Source organism: Thalassophryne amazonica, chromosome 21 (genome assembly GCF_902500255.1).
Source record: "Thalassophryne amazonica chromosome 21, fThaAma1.1, whole genome shotgun sequence".
NCBI lineage: Eukaryota > Metazoa > Chordata > Actinopteri > Batrachoidiformes > Batrachoididae > Thalassophryne > Thalassophryne amazonica.
Genome location: NC_047123.1, coordinates 23,994,186 through 24,009,845, shown reverse-complemented (window position 1 = coordinate 24,009,845; position 15,660 = coordinate 23,994,186). Strand labels below are relative to the sequence as shown.

The 15,660-nt window shown below is 39.4% G+C and overlaps 1 protein-coding gene across 1 annotated transcript in view; it reads right to left on the bottom strand.

Moving 5' to 3' along the window:
• cd2ap (CD2-associated protein) overlaps positions 1–15,389 on the bottom strand; it is a 37,968-nt gene extending 22,579 nt beyond the window's left edge. The window contains 8 exon segments of the mRNA XM_034161983.1: positions 118–212; positions 334–418; positions 2,435–2,638; positions 3,848–3,946; positions 4,409–4,509; positions 6,924–7,107; positions 15,320–15,355; positions 15,357–15,389. Coding sequence (XP_034017874.1) covers positions 118–212; positions 334–418; positions 2,435–2,638; positions 3,848–3,946; positions 4,409–4,509; positions 6,924–7,107; positions 15,320–15,355; positions 15,357–15,374 — 822 coding nt within the window. The 5' untranslated portion in view covers positions 15,375–15,389.
• Positions 15,390–15,660: the final 271 nt, after the last annotated feature.

The following is a 15,660-nucleotide window of genomic DNA, read 5'->3' as shown; positions in this document are numbered from 1 at the left end:
TTTTATTTTGGAAGAAAGACAAGAAAAGAAAAATAATCCTCCCCAAATCCTTGAGTTTCCAAACAAGTCTAGTAGTTTTGTCCTTCAGTTTCGCAGTATAACACAGTGTTATCTCACCTTGGTCAGTACGTGGATGACATCACCCTCTTTCAGGTCTAGCTCGTCCACGTTTGTGGCCTCGAAAGGAAAGATGACCTTACAGTACTCTTTCACTGAGGAGACAGTCAACAGTTACTCAGTTGGTTTTCGACTGGAATGATTTAAATATAACATTTCAAACTTCGGGCCAAACATTTCTCCTCACTTCATTATACAATCCTCTTTGTCTTTTACCTTTTGATTTGTTCTCTCCATATGCTCTCTGTGACTCTGTAGTTTTGGAATCGGCGGGCTTTGCAGTTGATGGTAATGATGGGGGCTAAAATGAAGCAAACCATACAGGTGGAAATGACTTATTGGACATGAGTGTGGCTTCATGTGGACAAATACCAGCTATGAGACACTTGGTGGTTGAAGTCAATCATCTGATCATGGCTTCATGCTCTCAAGTATGGATGCTAATGGACAGTGCAGTTTGAGATGTGGTTAACGGTGATGAATTATAGGCAGCATGGCGTGGGGGAGAAAAAAAAAAAAAAGATAACCCTGAAACAACACAGTCGAAGGCTTGATGACTAATACTGCATGCTATGACTGAAGCCATAATTACTTTGAGATGTGCAAAAAATAAATAAATAATAAAATAAAATTTTGAAAACTGAATAAAACCACATAACTTGAAAGGAAGGTAAAGGGTTTATCATCCACCCTGATAAATTGTGGGGGGGGTACAAATATGCTGTAAGAGTACATTCTGTCTCAATACAACTTTTTGAAAAAATGTTCATTTCAGTATATTTCCTGGTAATCCTATCAACATTCTCATGCTGCAGCTCGTTCTGTGCTCAAATAAGGGTTAAAGAGGGAGTTTGGCAACTCAACTCCACTTACTTAAGTAGTAAGTTGCTCAACTGAAAACTCCCGCTTCAGTTATGCACATCTATTTTTCTTGAATTAGTGGATCTACTGCAAAAAAAGTGCCCATTGTCAAAGGAGTTTCTGAGCTGCTCTGTTAATGTGTATTGTTGCGCATGATAGACTACTGCAGCATCATGTACAATTGGACAGTCAAAAACATGTGTGAAGGAAAAAATAAAAACTGACATCTTTTAAAATGACAATATGGCACCTCCAGGTGACTTGTGTCCAACCAACAACAAGACAATCTGCAAGTCTTCAAACTTGAGAGGCTGGAACCCACGATACTACAACCCCTGGCAAAAATTATGGAATCACTGGCTTCGGAGGATGTTCATTCAGTGGTTTAATTTTGTAGAAAAAAAGCAGATCAAGCAGAGGGAAAAAATATGGACTCACTCAATTCTGAGGAATAAATTATGGAATCACCCTGTAAATTTTCATGCCCAAAACTAACACCTGCATCATATCAGATCTGCTCGTTAGTCTGCATCTAAAAAGGAGTGATCACACCTTGGAGAGCTGTTGGACCAAGTGGACTGACATGAAACATGGCTCCAACACGAGAGATGTCAATTGAAACAAAGGAGAGGATTATCAAACTCTTAAAAGAGGGTAAATCATCACGCAATGTTGCAAAAGATGTTGGTTGTTCACAGTCAGCTGTGTCTAAACTCTGTACCAAATACAAACAACATGGGAAGGTTGTTAAAGGCAAACATACTGGTAGACCAAGGAAGACATCAACTTAAAGCAATATGTCTCAAAAATCGAAAATGCACAACAAAACAAATGAGGAACGAATGGGAGGAAACTGGAGTCAACGTCTGTGACCGAACTGTAAGAAAACGCCTAAAGGAAATGGGATTTACATACAGAAAAGCTAAACGAAAGCCATCATTAACACCTAAACAGAAAAAAAACAAGGTTACAATGGGCTAAGGAAAAGCAATCGTGGACTGTGGATGAATGTTATATTCAGTGATGAATCGCGAATCTGCATTGGGCAAGGTGATGATGCTGGAACTTGTGTTTGGTGCCGTTCCAATGACATTTACAAAGATGACTGCCTGAAGAGAACATGTAAATTTCCACAGTCATTGATGATATGGGGCTGCATGTCAGGTAAAGGCACTGGGGAGATGGCTGTCATTACATCATCAATAAATGCACAAGTTTACGTTGATGTTTTGGATACTTTTCTTATCCCATCAATTGAAAGGATGTTTGGTGATGAAGAAATCATTTTCAAGATGATAATGCATCTTGCCATAGAGCAAAAACTGTGAAAACATTCCTTGCAAAAAGACACATAGGGTCAATGTCATGGCCTGCAAATAGTCCGGATCTTAATCCAATTAAAATCTTTGGTGGAAGTTGAAGAAAATGGTCCATGACAAGGCTCCAACCTACTCACCTTGTCTTTTTTTTCCTCTGAGTCGATCACAAGTTGCTTTAGTTTCAGTGAACCGTCTCTGAAAATGTCTCCAAAGCCGACACCTTTAACCTTCTTGGGCTGAGCGATGACTCCGTTCCCTGTGGAGGGCTGAGGTGATGTCGAGTTGTTTGTGCTTTCTGTGGCACTTCCATCTGGGGAGAGGCACCAAGAAGAAGAGACTGACTGTAAAACTCAAGGTAATGAAAACTGAGTCACAATGCGCCATTTCACTGCTGCTTAGCAGTGATATTAAGTTGTGTTCACGTTTCAGCCACTAGATGGTGATAAAAAACATTTTTGTAACATGATGATTGATTTATTTGAATGATCAATTTCATTCCTTAAAAGGCAAAGAGGGTGCAAATTTATTATGATCACATGAAATTACGGTATTGATAAACTCGTTCATTCCACTCAATTTGGTGTTAACTGGTAAATTCAGCTGGGCGAATGTATATGTACGTATATACATGCGTGCGCAGACAGTTTTTCAGTCTAAGTCCCAGGACCTCTCAAACTTATATATGGGTTTTTCCTCTTCAAGAGGTATTTCTTAAACAGGCATGACTCTCCAGAAAATATGCTCTCTCTCACACACACAATTTTGTAAATTCTCATACAGGATCCCAACATTTGTTGCTATGTTTTAGAACTTGCTTTAGTTGGGTTGAGTAGCTACATTATTCAGTTAGAGTTCATACAGTAACTCTGACAAAGATAAGCATAAATATGCATCTATCGAGGGTGGCGTGCTGTCTGCAGAATGCGGCAACTGACCATCTGAATGCAGAAGAAAAAAAAAACAAAAAAAAAAAAACAGACTAAAAATCAAGCAAACCAACTGGGAAGTGCAGGCAGGGACGCTTGAAGTCGGGGAGAGTTAGCGGCGTTAAGACAAAGTCTGTTACATCATGATGTCACATTACGTGATGCGTTGGGTAACATTCACGGTCTTTGCATAAATTTTGTACAGCCAACGGCAACACTTTACACCAGTTTAAGGATGTTTTATGCTGCAAGAGCAATCTTGAAGACCAACTTGCTGTATGTTAAACAGGAATTGTACCATATTCTTATACAGCAATGTGGCATGCAGTTTTACTATTTTGAAGTATTTTTTTAATAAGCTACAACTACATTATACAGGTAGCAATAGAACAACTAACCTGATATTCTCACACAGCAACAGAAAACACTGATAGGTAACTACAAAAAGACCACAGGCACTATAGAAACCCTTGGGCAGGTGGGACTCAAACTAACTTTTTGCCTTGTAACTACAGCTCCCTGCCAGTCAGGGGTGCTGCAGTCCCATCAGCACCTACCTCCACCATCCCTGGATGCAGACTTTTCAGTGTCTTACCTGCGTTGTCTGTTGTAACGTTAATAGACCTCTCCGTTCTCTCCAATGGCATCCAACTCTTTGACAAAGTTGGACGGAAAGAGTCCTGATTTGGAATTCAAGGTGCCACTCCACCAACCCTCTTCAATCTGGAAATAAAAAGACCATGCACAGGTTCATCGAATACTGTATCGTAAAATGTGCACAAGCACACATACATGTACCGGCAAATAACACAGAATTTAAATACACAGTTTTACAACTGTCCCAACAAAAACACTCCTTCGATTAGGGGTGCAATGATACATTGCGAATCTTAATATTTCTATTATGAAACCTGTATCAAATCTTTTTTTTTTTTTAAATGAATGAAGAGATACCATGAAAAATACACAGAAGAAATAATGATCTCTGCCTGAAGAATCATTAATAGCTTATAAAATATACAATAATATACTTCAAAATTCATTTCCTTAAAGTTAAAACATTCACCACAGATTACTTTTGGCATAATTAGTGTGAACACTAATGCAATTACATTGTGATATGCATCGAATCATGATCGCTGTCCCATTTATATACTTGAATAGCTGTACACAAAATACAAATACCTCTTCAGTGATATCGATAATGTCTCCTATTTTTAGCTCAAGTTCATCTTCATTCTGTGGCTGGTATTCAAACAGCACCTTGCACTGTCTCTTCTTAGGCTCTGTCAAGACAAAGGTCACAAAAAGACCAGTTTGACAACTAACCCTCCACAGTGGTACACACGACTGCGTAAAAGGTGACCTATCTGTGGTCATGTGTTCAAGCAGTTACATGGGGAAGAAAAAAAAACATGCTCATGTGTCTCAGTCTTTAAAGAAAGTGTAAAACCAGGAAGTGGGAGGAGAATAAAGACTCCCACCCCACAAGGAATTCTGGAACATTTCTGCAAGGTGATACTCTGGCCAGCAGTCGACACACCCCGCTGAACAAGCACAGCTACAGAGGAGGAAAACAAAGGACAAAAAAAAACAAATCCACAACATATTGCATCTGAAACAATGAACACAAAAACTACACTATTCAGACAATCATTTTACCCAGGTACAAAGAAAGAAAATGAGAAAAAAAAGGGCTAAATTTAGCCTTCTTAGAGCTTCAAGTGTGAGGATTGATTGAGTTTATATCAAGTACTTGAAACTGGATGCAATGGTTTGAACCCCTGCACACCATAGACTGAGAAAAACCATTTATAAATCTTTGAATTTCTTCAAGCTCATTAAAAGTTGTCCTCAAGACAGTTGGTCATTTTGTGCTTTTAATAAGCGTGCTAAACAGACTCCAAGTTGGTGAAATTAGAAATATTGTGGGTTTAAACAACCACTGATTGCCATATTTTTGAACTTATTTGATATATTAAACTGAATTGTTTTGTCTATTTTCTCAGAGAAACCTGTGATGTGCAGTGATAAGCCTCATTTGAAGCCACGTGTGAAATTGAACTTTGTCCAGTTTAAAGTGGGGTTTTTTTTTGGTTTGTTTTTTTTTACAACAAATACCTTTGAGGGTTCCGGTGGAAGTAGAAAGTCTTATACAGGACCTGAGGCTTAATGGTACAGGTACCCTTTCCTAAATACAGTAGTGTGAAAGGAACACCAGGCCATCACAGATTAACACCCAAGACTGGAACCCATTTACAGCTGAGTGGACTGGGACCATAGAGATGAAGCATTTTATCAATTCACTTAACCTCCATGTAAAAGACATGCAGGTTAAGTGAATTGTAAATTTTATAGTTGTCCAGGTCTCCCTTGCAAAAGAGATCTTGATCTCAGTGGGACTAACCTGGTTAAATAAAGGTTAAATTAAATTAAAACACAGACACAAGGAATCAAACCTCAATGTACATATTGGTATCCCCGGTACCACAATGGATACCCCATTGTGGTACCTGCTCTGTTCTGGTGGGGTCACAATAAGAACATAGATATAACCTCCTCATGTCTTGTATGATGATGGTTGGTGGATCCTGAAGAACTTAAAGGGTCAGAATATTCCAGAATTAGCTTACATCTGTGGAATAGGTACAATATCTCGACCAAGGTCATGATCTGTCTCAAACCGCATCCATTATTTGTAACAGAACAGCTACATTCGTAATGTGGCAGATGCTACAAGCTGCTGAAGTTCAAATGTTCCTGTGATAAACCATCCTGGCGCTGTCAAGTCTTTAGGACTTCTTTCAGTCTTACCATTTTGACAAAATTAAGCAACATTCATAAAGAGGTAGTTCAGATTACCTCTCAACACTTTTACATTACATATATACAAAGCTCGAGAGGTTCCAGCAGACACAAAGCAGAGTTCCCACCAGTCACTGCTGGTGGAGTAGTATAAGTGCCTCTGTGAGTACAGAGGACAGGTATTTTCCATAGAGACACATCAAACAAATTCTACAAAATAGAACACGTTTTGTCACAACTAGCAAATCTTAAATGCAGTAAGTCTAATTCTTTCTGTACTCCAAGCCAGAAAAAACAATAAGCATTTCTCCCAATAGCATTTATGAATTTACAGAATGAAAAGTACTTGAATGGCTGAATGACCTGCCAAAACTTTACAATTTGGAGTTACTCCGGCTACGCATTTCATCATATCTGTCTGAACAGGACATTTCTTAATAAACATTCTCGAGTTATTGTTGTTGGAATGATTACAAGGAATCATTTGAAAACTTGTAAAAGCCATCCTCTTTGTATCATCACAATATATAGACAACCTAAAGCATTCTTGAAAAGTCACTTCATCCTCATTAATATACAAATATATTCATTGAACAACCCTAAAATATAACAAGTTCATCTATTCCTCCTGGAGGTATCTAAGGTGTATCAAGCATCTGAAGCTTTACTAACTTTTGGTATTTCCAATTATACATCCACAGACAGATAGGCAAGATAAACTGATGTCAAGATAGGACTTATTATAACTGCAAAAATGTAAAAAAAAAAATTCCATTTTCATTATGTTTATCAAACAGTGGCCACACACTTTCTGGTTCCATCATCTCAAATGTTAGCATTTGCCTGTTTTCAATGAATTAGACATGGCATTTCGCCCAAACACACAGTATCTTACTTTTCAAAGGTACTGGCGGCTGTGCGTGAGGCTGGAAGCCACCAGTGGGTATCCCAATCGTACTCATCCTCTGAACCAGGTTGGCCACGTTCCCTGCACTCTTTTCTCTCCTGCGAGGCTGACAGGTCTCTTCTTTACTTTCATTTTTTAGTTCCTTGACATCTTTGGTTTCTTTCTTCAACTCCTGAAAACATATGATAGAGAGACATGAGTGTAAGACAGCCGTTCAGAGACAGAGTGTCAACATTCAAATTAGTACTGCACTGAAGCACTGATATAGCATGACAAGTTTATTTTGTAAAACTTCTGCTGGGGGGGGGGGGGGGGGGCACAGCTCTTCAAAAAGGATGGAGAGCCTAAAGACACCCACCTTCAGGTTTTTGCCAAGTCCACGAACTGATCTGAACTGAAACTGCTCATTTACAATGACGTCTTTTTTTCCCCCATTCCAGTGAAGTAAGCAGAATGTGAAGTAAAAACTGAACACACACAAAAGCAAGAGCGGAAAAAGGTTAGCAGGTACGCTAATGACACTAAGGGGATCCATGCATTTTCTAATGAGAATGTGCATACGTCCAGTACAGTGCTTATGTGCACCCCTGGCAAAAAACCCTTTCACCTTCCATTTCCTGTTTCCTTCCTGCTGACTTTGCAACTCTACTACAGAAGACGTCCATCTGTACATGTACATACTGGGTGTGAGACAGATGAGGAAATGGAAATAAATAAATAAAGCGAAGAAGCTATCCTATCCAAATTGTTTGTTGAGAAATTTTCGAGCAAAAGTGGTACCTGAATAAAAGTCTAGTGTCTGACTTCTCAACAGTCATTAAACTTAACACACGACTACAGTTTCCAACAAATGAGACATCTAACAGAAGAAAATGCTATGAAGAGCAAAGTATCCCTAAAACAGAAGTCGAAGAGGAAGAGAAATGTGAACGTTCCCAACATGTCGCATGTCGCAAATTTGATCTGCAATTATCGTATTTACAGTCTGCCAGTGTAGATGTGCAAAACGACATCTCTACTGAGATCTAACAAACCGCCAATTGACACATACATACATCTCGACATACACAGCTGCTATGCTAATTAAATTCCATAACACACAAGCTCTCTCCACGATGTGTCTGACATCTTTTGGCTGAAGTTCCTCTTTAAAAAAGGACCACAACAGTTGTTACTCAAGAAAAAAATGATAGCTGTGACGTACATATTCAGTTAGCGATACTCATTTTTCCATGTACTTGTAACACTGGAATAGGAGCGTAAACAGCACGACTACTGAAGGCATTTACTCTTCTAATGCACATACACCGTTCAGCCGTAACATTGTGATCAACTGCCTAATATTGTGTCGGTCCCTCTTTTGCAACTAAAAACAGCCCTGACACATCGAGGCAATGTCTCCACTAGACCTCTGAAGGTGTGCTGTGGCATCTGGCATCCAGACATTAGCTGCAGAACCTTTAAACCCCGTTTGTTGTGAAGTGGGGCCCCTGTGGATCCAACTTATTTTGAGAATACTCAGGCGCCATCTGCTCCACAACAATCCACCACTTATAAATCAAAGCATATTAATCAACATTTTGTACCTTTTCACAAGCAAAATACCAGTTTATTATTATTACTCACTTTTGTGAAATTTGTATGTTCATTTGCAGTTTATTTTTGGTGCCCGCCATCTTAGATTTTCTCCTCTCATTCCTTTCTCACCAACTTGCATCACAAGATCTCATGAACTGTACCTTTCTATATCAGTGGAGGATTCAACCTGCAAGCCTTTTTTGCCTTGTTAAGTCACATAAACTGACATATTCTATGAGATTGCTTTCAATCTACCAATACAGAATATCAGACAAGGATTATTAACATGAAATACACTTATCGGACTGCCCCCATTGCTATTAAAAATGGTCATCACCGTTGGTATGCTGAAGTACTGCATTGGCTTCTCTCCAGCAATGGGTAATCCAGAACCACTCATGCTTCCTTGTCAATCATAACAATGAATATTTACAAAACTGAAATTTAAAGTTTGCTTTTTTTGGACTTTCAATCTGACAGACAATGCAGAGATTCCAGTTGAAGTCAATAAGAAAAAGATTGCAACACTTGACATGGAATTTTGAAACAAACCAAACAAGTATTACTTTTTGCTTTTGTGTTCTCAGGTTTTGTTAAATCTGTCTCTAAGATCAACTGCAAACACACCCTCAAAAAACATCAGTTTTAAATAACTGCAAAAAAAAAAAAAAAAAAAAAAAAACATTAAAAGTGCAATAATAATATGACACTCAGAACATAGCAGAAGGTACCATCTTTTTCAAAATTTCCATGGGGAAAGGGGGGATGCCCCCAAACCATTCTAGACTGGAGTCACTCCATCTACTGATTTTCAAACAACATACTTTTGTCCAGCGCATCTCACATGAACCTGTTGGTCGTTTCACTTTGTACCTACTGGGAACATCCCACAAGAGCTTATAAAACTATACAAAACACACTGAACCACAACATCACAATTTGTCCCTTGTTAAAGACACTCAAACGTTTGTGTCCCCACTTTTCCTGCTTCCAGCACATCAACTTTCAGGACAATATGATAACTTGCTACCCAATATATCCAACCCACTGACAGCTGCCACTGTAATGAGATCATGAAAGTTACACACTTCACATGCTGGTGGTCACAATGTATGGGTGATCGGTGTATTTTAGCTTTTCATTTACAGTGAGAGAAACTTAACTACTGGAAGTGAAAGACAACAGTGCTACAGTCAGGATTTCTGTCAAGTTCAACAAGAGCATTACATTGATGCCATCATACTGAACCACATCAATTAAAGAATTTATTTGAAAATGAGATTTGCAACTTGGTAATTGAATTATTTCACACACAAAAACATCTGACTTTGGAAAAGAAACATTTATAGACGTTCCAAATTGTGCCCCCCCCGGACCCAATAACCGATTCTGTTGATTGCACTGTGCAGTTTTAGTGGCATACCAGGACAAAGCTAAAAGTCACTGGGCCTGAGAATGTTTTAAAGTAACATTTCAAACTTTAAAAACAAGATTAGAAAGCACAGCCTTTGTACAGTTACCATCTCTACTTAACTTTTGCAACAGCAAGCAAAAGTGTGACGCTACATCGAATAACTCACTTTCCAAAGTATATTCCATCATGTATAACAATGCAAAATAAAGAAGAGCAACTCAAAACGACAGGCTTGGGGGGGGGGAGCACTGGAGTCACTCCACCAATGGAGCAAGAAACGAGACATGCACGGGTAAAATGCACAGCAGTTTACCCTCGAGCTTAAACAAATTTTCAGCAATATTTGCAAACTGCAGTGTTTTCATCACAGACCATCCACATTTAAACCAGAAATGGCAGAAAGCAAGTATTTAAGTTATGTCAATTTTGACACAGCCAGGAAAACCTTCATTTTTAATACAAGTGTGGGAGGGGGCAGGGGATGTCCAAGTTTAGGTAAACGTCATTTATAGCATACACTCAGCAGCCATTTTATTAGGTACATCTCGCTAGTACTGGTGTCGCCGATCGAACAGTCTCCCCTAAAAATCAGTCCGCCCTGCCTTCACTACACATGCGTAATTTTGGAGAGTCAGCAGCAATTCATTGATTATCGCCTTGTTTCTGCTTAAAACTGACATTAGAATGATTTAAGAGGTTTTACTTTGTCATCTGATGGTTAATAATCACATTATTCCCTTTGATCACTTTGGGTGTACAGAATCAGACTCCGAGAGTCAGTCTCAGACGTGCTGCGTGGTGCTCTGATCATGTTCAGTGAAGGTAGGGCGGACCAATTTTTAGGGGAGACTGTTCCGTTGGCGACACCGGGTTGGACCTACATGATAGCATCAAGCAGTCACCCATTCAACCAGTCTGTGTCCATTCTCCTCTGACATCAACAAGGCATTTTGTCCACACGTCGTCTTCTCTTTTATTGAACCATTTCCTGTAAACCCCAGAGATAGTTGTGCATGAAAATCCCAGAAGATCATCAGTTTCTGAAAAACTCAGACCAGCCCATCTGGCACCAGCAACCATGCCACATTCAAAGTCACTTAAATCCCCCTTCCTCCATATTCTGATGCTTAGTTTGAACTTCAGGAACTCGTCTTTACCACGTCTAGATGCACTGAGTTGCTGCCATGTGACTGGCTGATTAGCTATTTGTGTTCACAAGCAATTTTACAGGTGTACCCAATAAAGTGACCGGTGAGTATGTTTAACTCACTGAACCTTTCAACATGACCTACACACAAAAGGTCCAGGTAGCTACAGGCAGTATTATTTTAAGTTGAATAAAATGAGCAAACAAGTACAGCGACAAAGCTCCAGTCTGCACTCTCCTACCTTCTTCTATGCCCTTCTGTGGGATAGTAGTAAACTTCAGCATTGATAGTCTGAACTCATGACATCTCGTAAATCAGATGGTGATATGGGTAGGACACTGCTAAACACCAGAAAATAATGACTCCAGTTGTATCAAAGCCAAAGTAGAAAATTAAATGGCCTTATCTTCAAATCGCTTTAAAAAATGGTTGCATATCACCGCCAATAAACAGTTGACCCCCTACTTTGACACACCATTTGTCACTGTGGCATCATCACTCAAATTATTAATAACACCAGATAAATACCCAGATGTACAATTCTTTCCAAACAAACCAACACGGTGAACATTACTAAACCAAAGTAAGGTCTGCATGAAAAATATATTCATCAGGAGGAACACCAACAACAAACTAATGGCAGCCCTTTCAGGTTATTCTGTCACATCAGAGCCCGGTTTAGTTCCTTACCTTCTCCTCCTGAGACATGATGCTCGCCCCTGAATCAAACACATAAGGCGCGATACTTTGTGAAAGTAACTTCGCTGGGAGCAAAGTTCAACAGCCAGCAGGCTCCTCGGTAGGTAAACTATCCACAGTTCAGTGACTAACTGCTGCTCTCTGTGTACACAGTGGAATTATAGACAGAAGAACATGTGCAATTACACACTGTAGTATGATCAATCAATCAATGATTGATGAATTGATGAAACATGTTTGGTGGTGGGAGAATAAATGAAGCAACATTTGGTGTCATAAGAAGAAAATGCACTCTCCCTGTTGAAGAGTAATCATCCATTTATTAGTATACAAACAATGGTTTATGAGTGCAATGGTACAAATATTTCATGAGGTGAAAGACAATGAATGGACATTCCAGCTTTCACCTCATGAAATATTGTACCATTGAACAAATGAAACAACAATCATTATTTGTTTTATATAACGCCTAAAAATTTGATATTTTATTCATTCATAAACAAGAGAAAACAGACTTGCATTTGGTGTGCGTCACTGGTACTTTGACGTCAGGAGGTTCCAAACACTCCAACATGAATATCAAACAGTAATCCAATCCAATCCAAAATTGTTCTCAGTCAACTTGCAAAAACAGTCAAATAGTTCAAAAACATCCTGACAGTGTAGCCCACAGCTGATGGTCATGTACTGGCTTCTTTGTGTACTACTTGTGCTTTTCTTAGTCCAGCAAAAATCTGCAACAGAAATTTGTCGAGCTCTTCATCCGACAGCGGTTCTATTGTAGCTAGATACGTCCCAGCGAATACTGCAAATGCATCCACATTTCTTACGGCGTACTGGATTTGTTTTTTCTTTTGTGTTAAAAGAATGAGCAGCGACTATCAATAAGCAGCAAACATGCTGTCACCACTCATGTGCGAGCACGGTGGTCACAGCGTGCACTGGTACAAATCATATGGAACAAAAACTGCATGCTGAATGGAGCATAATGGCAAATGGGACAAATGATCAGTACCATGTGACAAACAAGACAAATACAATCAAATGATCTTGTCAGGTGTTAGAGAATGTCAGATGGGCTATTTATACATTCTAAATAAATCAGTTGTTTAAAATTCAGTTTAGACACTTATGAAGGAATTCCTATCCTGGGTCAAAATTGACGTGGGCCATATTGCAAAGGCATGAAATATGAACAGTATGCAAGGGTTAAAAGTCTCCAACTTAAAAAAAGGAGAAATAGTTAAAGCCTGACACAAAAAAAAAAATACTTTAGTCTCAGAGTCTAGTTTCCCCTTTCATGACAACTCAACAGGGGCGTTTTGTATAGCTCATCCGTTTGAGACATTTTAAGCCAAAAAAACTATGCATTATTAAGGAAGTGGCCACCTTGAGTGACAGCTAGTGTGTCAAGGTGAGGGCCCTAGTAGCAGTGGCCACTAGGTGCAGTCCAACATACTGAACGCAAGATCTTCAGCTTTTACAAAAGAAAAACAAATGTCACTATGCCAGCAACATTTTATATAGAATGTGATCACAGAACTTGTGTAATCATAGAAGTATTGCCTATTACTGAAGTTATAAAGAAACACTAGACTGATTAACATCACTGAGCAGATACCGATGAGTTCATCAGTGAAATCACCTGCTGGAGTCAGTGGCTGCAAAGAAACCTGCCCCTCTTGGCCCTTTCTGGAATACGTTGGACGCCACTGCACTAGACAAAGCCTGCAAGACACCACATAGGGTTTTTTTTTGTTTTTTTAGAGACCCAGAAGAGCAGATATGAAGCTCATTTCTGGGCGTCACCATCCGCGTTGATTCAAGATGAAGTCAATCAGTGAGTAAAGTGGTTGACCATAAGTGGCTCGGTGTGTGACACAAGAAGCCTGAACATGCCCCTCTCTTTGATTCAGAACCACCTAAGCTAACAGGCTAACCTTGGTTCAGGTATCAATTAAAACCATATTTTTGGGGTGTGGACATTAAACCTATGAGCTGCTTATTTCCCCGAGTAATCATGCATTAATAAAGCTTAAGGTATCAGGCTACCAAAAGCTGGTAAAAGCGCTAATGCCGTTATGTATGACAATAAATAATATTTGGATATCACTTCGGTGTGAATATTGTAGCAGGGACACCTCAGATCCATTAGGACATTTCCCAACAAACCAAGCCATATTATTCTAGGTGTTTGTAATAAAATACTCAAAACAAAAGACACAGCCCTCTACAACAGCTAGCAGTCACACTGAGCGGCCTCGGAGCTATGGTCACAGTAAGAGCTGGTTTACCACCGAATGGTCCCCCTAAAAATTCGGTCTCCCCTGATGATGCAGTTCATGGATTAACACCTCATTTCTGCTTCAAACTGCACTACAGTCATCATCTATCTCAGCGACAGATATCTGAAGCTTTTGTACACACAATCATTTCCACATAAATTCAGCAATATTTCATCATAAAAGGTGGCAGAAAAGATCAGAACGCCACGGCTAAATGAGCTGCTCGCTGATGCGTTCACTGCGTGTCGGTCATTTCAAAGCATCACGGAATTTCGTCAAGTTTCTGCTTAAAACTGACTTTAGAATGATTTAGACATTTACCTTTATCATCTGATGGTTAATAATCACATTAATCCATTTGATCGATTTGGGTGAAGAGACTCGTGCTGCTGTGGTCCGAAAAGAAGCATGCGCCAGATGCAAAAGGCGGACCGATTTTTAGGAGTGGACCGTTTCGATCTGCGACACTGGGAGATGCTCGCTGTTAATCAAAGCAACCATGCACCCAAATTTACAAACTTTATGGTTAAAATATCTTAAGTAAGTTAGACCATCTATAAAGACCAATGCAGTTTTTTTTGCTCCAAGCTGTAAACATGTTCTTTTCTGCCCTAAAGTTGACATTTCCAGTTGCTACTGTCCTCAAACATGGAAGCACCAAGAGCTGGATAATGCAAAGCAGTAACCTTGTCCATGGCCAAAATGTAGCGCAGAGATTCCCTCCCAATGCCAGTAAACTACTCATACCGACTCTCCCCAAGTACCAGCTGTGTTTGACTCAAAGTCATTCAAGTGGTACCCAAGGATGCACCATAGACACCCTGTCTGTGTTAAAACAGCAATTAATAAACAAATGTGGTGCATAAATTTTGGTGTAGCAGAAAACCCAGATTTAAGACAAATGATAATGGCACATGGCTTCGTAGAGTTTATGTGATCCTGACTATCTCACACACATGATGGAAGGACCAGGATTTACAAACAGGTGAAGGAAAAGAGTTTCTAAGATGTTTTGCTATCCCCACTGTAGTTGAGGCACACAAATATGATGGCATTACATGTTTATATTTTATCTTGCACTTCATAGTGTTCAGTGACACTGCAATAAAATGCCACTAACTGTAGCAAAACTGGAATGGAAATTTAAAAGTGTTGCTGTTGTAATTTGCCTGATTACACAAAGATGCAGCTTCATAGTGATTATGCAGAAAGGTGTAAATCAGCAAATTAAAGAAATTGATATAAACAGGTTTTTCCCACCTTTACAAAGTTGTCAGGGAAGAGGCCCCTTCGCCCCGTTGAGATCGCCCTCCATCCAGCCTTCTTCCTCTATGTTCCGCACATTCTTGATAATGTCACCCGGACGCAAAGTCAACTCGTCCTACCTGGAGTGCCTCATACTCGAACTCCACCACAACCTCTACACAACACAAGGGGGAGAAAGATGAAGGAAGGGTGAGAAAAAAAATAAATCAATCAATCATCAAGTGATTAACAGAGGGCCATGATAAAGCAATAAATGAAAGAGGCAAGAAAGGAAGAGGCAGTTGGGAGTTTTTTTGAAAAAGTACAAAAGAGAAAATAGTTGAAGAAAAAGTTAT